Source organism: Procambarus clarkii, chromosome 19 (assembly GCF_040958095.1).
Source record: "Procambarus clarkii isolate CNS0578487 chromosome 19, FALCON_Pclarkii_2.0, whole genome shotgun sequence".
Lineage (NCBI taxonomy): Eukaryota > Metazoa > Arthropoda > Malacostraca > Decapoda > Cambaridae > Procambarus > Procambarus clarkii.
In genome coordinates this window covers 18,005,868-18,013,196 of record NC_091168.1, presented here as the reverse complement: position 1 = coordinate 18,013,196, position 7,329 = coordinate 18,005,868, and the positions used below count along the sequence as shown (strand labels likewise).

Sequence of the window (7,329 nt, the reverse complement as noted above, 5' to 3'; positions counted from 1 at the left end):
TATTACTCATCTGTCTTTCTTTTCTCTCTCCCTTAGAGAGGAAAAGAGAGTAGAGGAATATTCCCCTTCCCCTCTCTCGACTTGGTCCTTATATCCTCTTATCCTCCTTACTCTTCAAACCCCTCCCATGTTCCCCCCTGACATGCTTCTGTACCTTTTGTCCTCCTCCTCTTCCAACCCTAGACTCTTCAACCCTTGGATACACATGTGAGAGTAAAAATGCTGAAATAAATCATATCAGCACCTTATGTAAAGCTCGTCTGCTTCTTCTAAAAGCACTGGCTTTTTCTGGTAAAGGTGTTGGGGTACCTATCTTGCGGATGTTATACATAAGCACTGTTCGGTCCCTGATAGACTACGCCGCACCCGTTTTGTCTTACACAGGCCAAGGCAGAATTAAAGAAATAGAGCTGATACAGAACGAGGCTATGAGGATTATTCCTGGATGTCAAAGAAATGCAATGATTGAAATAATATTAATGGAATTAAATTTACAGAGTGTGTGTGATAGAGTCCGTGACATTAACGCTAGAGTATCTATTCGTTTCATGCGGAGAAAATGAGGGGGATAAGCTGTTTCAGAGCGTTCAGACCTGCTTGAGTGACGTACACACTTCCAGGAAACTGAGAGAGACACGCTACACGAGGGGATTAGCTCATGACCTCAGGGAATACGATGTACTTGACTGCTGTAAACCCTCTCACCAGTGTAATAGGTCTGCTCCCTGGAAAGTACAGAAAATAGACGTCGAAATTGTACCGCTCAAGGTGAAAAAGATTCATCATGAACCGGGACAATTACGGTGTTTGTATGGAAGCATGATATCTGGGTTACCAAGAGGCAACAGTTTACATGTATATTGCGACGGGTCGGTGGCGGAGGATGGCAGGGCAGGGTGTGGTGTCCTAATAAGAGAATATACTGAGTTTGGGACTGTGGACAGGATAATTGAACTTCGAATTAGTAATTATATATCATCCACACAAGCTGAACTGCAGGCCATTCTGGCGTGTTTGGAGGAAGTACGTCATGACGACAAAGATGTTTTTGTATTTGTCGATAGCCGAGGAGCACTTGATTCCTTAAACAATCGAAATCCAGTCTTCATGTCCATAGTTGAGGATTGTAAGAAAAGGATAACTGAGATACAGCTGAATGGTCACAATGTAAAATTCATGTGGATTCCATCTCATGTTGGAATAGTGCTCAACAAGGTGGCGGATGACTTGGCCAAACGTGCCACATCAAAACCACAAGTTGACATCGAATGCGAATTCACAATGAGACAAATAAGAAGCAAAATCAGAAATATTCAGGCACAGGCAGAAGTGGAGAGGAGAGGTATAATGTATGAGAGAAGTTAAACCATGCAACACTACATGTATGTGAGTCAAAACACCCATTTCACTTATGGTAAAAGGAGAAATGTTTGGAGTGACTCTGTGTACATGCGGCTTAGGCTTGGTTACAAATATTACTGGGAATATGGGATAGGTGTTCATGATAATGACACGAAGTGTAAACTATGTGGTATGTTAAGGTCTCACACCCTTGCCTATTATGTTCTTGATTGTCCGTTGATTAATGTATATAGAAACACTGAGATAAGGACTGTTCCTGAACAAATAGCCTGGATGTGTCACAACGGAAAGGTTGATGATATTCTTGAGAGATATAAGAATTTTGCACAAGACTGTAATTTTTTGTTGAATTATCTGCAAGTCTCTTGCAAATTGTCTATACAGTATACCTTGGTCATAAAAGTATTTGTGTGTACGTCTGATACCATACTACTTGTGTAAAGGAGGAAATGTATATGTTTATCTCATTGACTGTTCGGCAATATGTTTATTGTTTATGATGTGTGTCTATATATGTATGAACACGTTGTACTGAACGGGGTGAGAATAGCTTGAGCTACCTCATCCCTTTGTGTGTATTTTATCAGAATAAAATTATTTCAATTTAAATTTAAATTTCTTCAACCCTTCCTAGATCTCTTCTACCCCCCCCCCCCCCTAGATCTCTTCTACCCTCCCCCCCTAGATCTGTTCTGCCGTGCCAGGTGAGTACGAGAGGCTCACCATAGCCCGTGCTACTTGGAACTTTTGTTCCCAGTAGCTGAATCTAAAACAACGACAACAACAACAACCCTCTCGATCTCCTCTCTTCTATAACCAAGATAACGAGTACTCTTGGTTACCAAGGAAATGGAGCGAGCATAACCCAATACATAACCGCTGACATGTCAACACGGAGTGTGAGACATGTCAGATGGCACACCACACCACTCCTGGACATGTCAGATGGCTCACCACACCACTCCTGGACATGTCAGATGGCTCACCTCACCACTCCTGGACATGTCAGATGGCACACCACACCACTCCTGGACATGTCAGATGGCTCACCTCACCACTCCTGGACATGTCAGATGGCTCACCACACCACTCCTGGACATGTCAGATGGCTCACCACACCACTCCTGGACATGTCAGATGGCACACCACACCACTCCTGGACATGTCAGATGGCACACCACACCACTCCTGGACATGTCAGATGGCTCACCACACCACTCCTGGACATGTCAGATGGCTCACCACACCACTCCTGGACATGTCAGATGGCACACCACACCACTCCTGGACATGTCAGATGGCACACCACACCACTCCTGGACATGTCAGATGGCACACCACACCACTCCTGGACATGTCAGATGGCACACCTCACCACTCCTGGACATGTCAGATGGCACACCACACCACTCCTGGACATGTCAGATGGCACACCACACCACTCCTGGACATGTCAGATGGCACACCACACCACTCCTGGACATGTCAGATGGCACACCACACCACTCCTGGACATGTCAGGCAGTAATGACCAGGAAGAAGCGGAACACTATCAGCACGCGGGGTAAGTCGTGGAAGCCAGAGTTGTTGAAACGAAAACCGACCGAAAAATTGCAATGCTCGCCGCCAGACAGGACCGAGGTCTTTAATTACTGGCCGGCCTCAAGAAGAATGTCTCCCCAGACAGACGCAACAGGGCCGCACACCGCAAGACGGACAGATTAATGGAAGACGGGACTGGCTTTTCTCCCTCGACCTGTCATCTGAACTTTCATCAGCAACTGGAGTGGACGGTTCAATTGGCCAAGGAATTTAGTGAATTCGAACCATTATTTAAGGATGGGGTGTTCACCGGCCGCGGGGACGCTAAGCCTCCTAAATTATCTCAAGATAACCTCAAGACATTTACATAACAGTTGGGACAGAAGAGATTGATTGATTGATAAAGATTAAGCCACCCAAGAGGTGGCACGGGCATGAATAGCCCGTAAGTGGTAACAGAAGAGGCAGTGGAACACCTAACGGATATAAGAATATTGTTTAGGTTTCTCCTGAAGTAGGAGTAATTTACACTAAAGTTATTGTTAAGTGTCCGACGTACTTGGATCCTGAATTTCTTCATCTCAACAATGAAAGTGTTGTGTGGGTTGAGAGAAACATTGTACGCGGGGAAAAACAAATCCAGATTGTTGCCTTGTTAAAGGGTGAAGCTCCAGAAACTTGTGCGAGAACTTGTGTACATAAAAGTGACTAAATATATTGAGCACCATCTAATGATAGCAGTGTTCAACCCAATGTGGTGGAAAATGTTAAAACAAAAGCTAAGGGTAAATGGCCTACTCAAAGGAAAGTTGAAGACAGCTAACAATAGCATTACCTGTGACTGTAGCGGGTGTACAAGTGTTGAGTATTACCTGTGACTGTACCAGGTGTACAAGTGTTGAGTATTACCTGTGACTGTACCAGGTGTACAAGTGTTGAACATTACCTGTGACTGTAGCGGGTGTACAAGTGTTGAGCATTACCTGTGACTGTAGCGGGTGTACAAGTGTTGAGCATTACCTGTGACTGTACCAGGTGTACAAGTGTTGAGTATTACCTGTGACTGTAACAGTGTACAAGTGTTGAACATTTCCTGTGACTGTACCAGGTGTACAAGTGTTGAACATTACCTGTGACTGTAGCGGGTGTACAAGTGTTGAACATTACCTGTGACTGTAGCAGTGTACAAGTGTTGAACATTACCTGTGACTGTAGCAGTGTACAAGTGTTGAGCATTACCTGTGAATGTAACAGTGTACAAGTGTTGAACATTACCTGTGACTGTAACAGTGTACAAGTGTTGAACATTACCTGTGACTGTACCAGGTGTACAAGTGTTGAACATTACCTGTGACTGTAGCAGTGTACAAGTGTTGAGCATTACCTGTGAATGTAACAGTGTACAAGTGTTGAACATTACCTGTGACTGTAGCGGGTGTACAAGTGTTGAGCATTACCTGTGACTGTACCAGGTGTACAAGTGTTGAGTATTACCTGTGACTGTACCAGGTGTACAAGTGTTGAGTATTACCTGTGACTGTACCAGGTGTACAAGTGTTGAACATTACCTGTGACTGTACCAGGTGTACAAGTGTTGAGCAAGAAGCAGTGTTAACATATCAAGAGTGTGTGTCTAAGGGACTATTGCTTCTCAGTCAATACCCAGACAGCGGCGAATTGAAATGTCTGAAAACTCGTCATAGAAGAAAATAGAGGGAACAATTACCTCACCTACGACACATTCCTCCCATGGTGGTGTTAACTGTTTCTCTGTGCACTCTTGAAAGGCATCATATTATGTAATATTAAAATATAAATATCTCAAATACGCTCTCTTATTATACTTCAACACTGCATTGTTCATTTGTTCTCACCTTATAAAGTGAGAGGATTAATTCATCAAATTCCCTGCCTCTCATTAATCTAATCGCCGAAACTACATTTATCTCTGAAATTCTATTCCCAATACTCTGTAAGTTCAATTCCATCCTCATTATCTCAATCATAGCATTTCTTGGGCATCCTAAGATTATTCTCATGGCTTCATTCAGTTTAGTTTCCCTTTACCGAAATAAGAAATGACAGTGCAGCATAATCAATAAGTAATCACAGTATACCATGTGATTATTATTGGAATGTGAAATCCAAAATAAGATTAATATTTGTATACTGTATGGATTTATGAGCCCCTTGAGCGACCTTAAATACACAAGAGTAGAAATAGTTTTAGCTACTTTATCCCTTTGAGATGTATTTCATTACTTCAATAAACTTCAACAAAGACACTGTTAGGTAAGTCTCTCCATCCACTACCACAATAAAGATACACTACAGCAAGCCATAAATAAATACACCAGAGTCGGGAGAGAAGGCAGAAGCCAAATTGAAAAATGCCAATGTGGCTAAAGCTAAGGACTAACCATAGCTGCTCTATAGCTATATAAGGAGGAAAACAAGTGATCCATCATGTACTCACGTTGAGGAGACAAGAAGGAATTCTCATAGAAAATGACGAGGAGGTATGTGAGAAACTAAACAAAAGATTTCAGGTCTTTACAATAGAACCAATGTAAAGACAAGGTTGTGAGCTAAAAGGCTGGAAGAAACACTGGATGGCATTGTAGTTACTGTAGAGGAGGTAAAAAATACTCTGGAGGAACTACATGTGACAAAACCAATGGGACCAGACTTAATTTCACCATGGCCACTGAAAGAGGATGAAGAGGTACTTTGTCACCCATTATCTAAAATTATCTAAACAACACTCGTGACAGAATCTCCCTGAATTCTGGAAAAAAGGGGCAGAGAGGAGGCACTGAGTTACACACCAGTGTCAATGACAACTATTATGTGTAAAATGCTGGAGAGAGAAATCAAGTTTAGAATGGCGGAGCACAAGGAGAGGACCCACTTTGTGACGAAAGGGTAGAATAGATTTAGAAGACGAAAGTCGTGCCAGACAAACTTGAGTTCTAGAACATACCTGGATAGCGTTTTGTGAGTTCTTTTACAACCGAAACCCGGCCTAAGGCCAGGCTCGACTTGTGATAACTTGGTCCAACAGGCGGCCTGCAGGCCCACATAGCCACTATAGCCAGGTTGGTCTGGCCATTCTTGCAAAAACATATTTAATTGCTCCTTGAAGAAGTCTAACTTTGTTCGGAAATATTTCTAATGATTGCTGGGAGAATACTGAACAGCTGTGGACCTCTGATGTTCAGACAGTGCTCGCTGATTGTGTCTATGGCACCTCTATTTGTTACTGGTTCTATTCTTCATTTCCTTCCAGATCTTTCTCTCTAGTATGTTGTTATTTTACTATGTAAATTTGGGACCTGACCCTCCGGTATCTTCCATATATATATTATTTGATACGTCTCTCTCGTCTCCTTTTCAGGGGAGTACATGTTGAGAGCTTAGAGACGGTTCCAATAAGTGCTTTATCGTGCCTGTGCGTGCCGTATAGGTTCTCCGTATTCCCTGTATTTCAGAAATCTCTCCTGCTCACCAGTGATTTAAATAGTATTAGCACTGCTGTGAGGTATCTGGATCTGAACGTTCTCATAATCCATCCTACTATTTTCCTGGCCGCCGCTATATTTGCTCGGTTATTTTCACTAAATGTCAGGTCGTCAGACATAATAATTCCCAAATCTTTTACACGTTGTCTTCCTGTCTGTGTGTCTGATGAGTGTGTCTGATTGTGTTCTACGCCCTGTATTTCGTTTAAGTGTCTTGTTTCCACCATACCTAAGTACCTGGAATATATCTCTGTTAAATATCATGTCATTTTCTTTTGCCCAATCGAAGGTTTAATTAATATATGCTTATAGTTTTCATTTTGTTCTGCAGAAGGAAGAAGAAGAAAAAGAAGAAGAAGAAGAAGAAGAAACAATGATTTTTTTGTATCATCTACAAAAGATAGCACTTAGCTGTTACTAGATTTTTATATCTGAAATAAGAATGAGCAAGAGCAGTGGTGCCTGGACTGTGCTCTGGGGTACAGACTTTTTCACTGCACTTGGACTTTATTTGATTTGATTGACTATTACTTTCTACGTTCTGTTTGACAGAAAGCTGGAAATCCAACACCTCAATTTACCAGTTATTCCTATTGATCTCATTTTATCGGCTATCATTCTATCTATGGTCATATTTGTCGAATGCCTTTGCAAAGTCCATATATACATCATCTCCATTTTTCTTTTCTTCTAATGTGTGGAATCGTGTTTAAAGGTGCTACATAGCCTTCCCGGCTTGGTGCCTTCTTTTGATAATTACTTATTAAGGCGTCTGTGATTTTTGTCACAGTGGTTGAGTAACTGTGACAGACAGGATCTTCCCGCTCTAAAGCCATGTTGTCCTGGGTTGTGAAGTTCATTGTTTTCCATAAAACTGCAGATTGGATTCTTAGTCACTTTTTCA

At 42.2% G+C, this 7,329-nt stretch overlaps 1 protein-coding gene across 1 annotated transcript; it reads left to right on the top strand.

Annotated features, from left to right (window-relative positions):
* The first annotated feature begins 2,246 nt into the window (after positions 1-2,246).
* On the top strand, positions 2,247-6,802 carry LOC138366303 (uncharacterized). The gene is made up of 2 exons (XM_069327329.1): positions 2,247-2,926; positions 6,757-6,802. Exons 1-2 carry the CDS (start codon positions 2,247-2,249, stop codon positions 6,800-6,802), a joined length of 726 nt encoding a protein of 241 aa, XP_069183430.1.
* Positions 6,803-7,329: the final 527 nt, after the last annotated feature.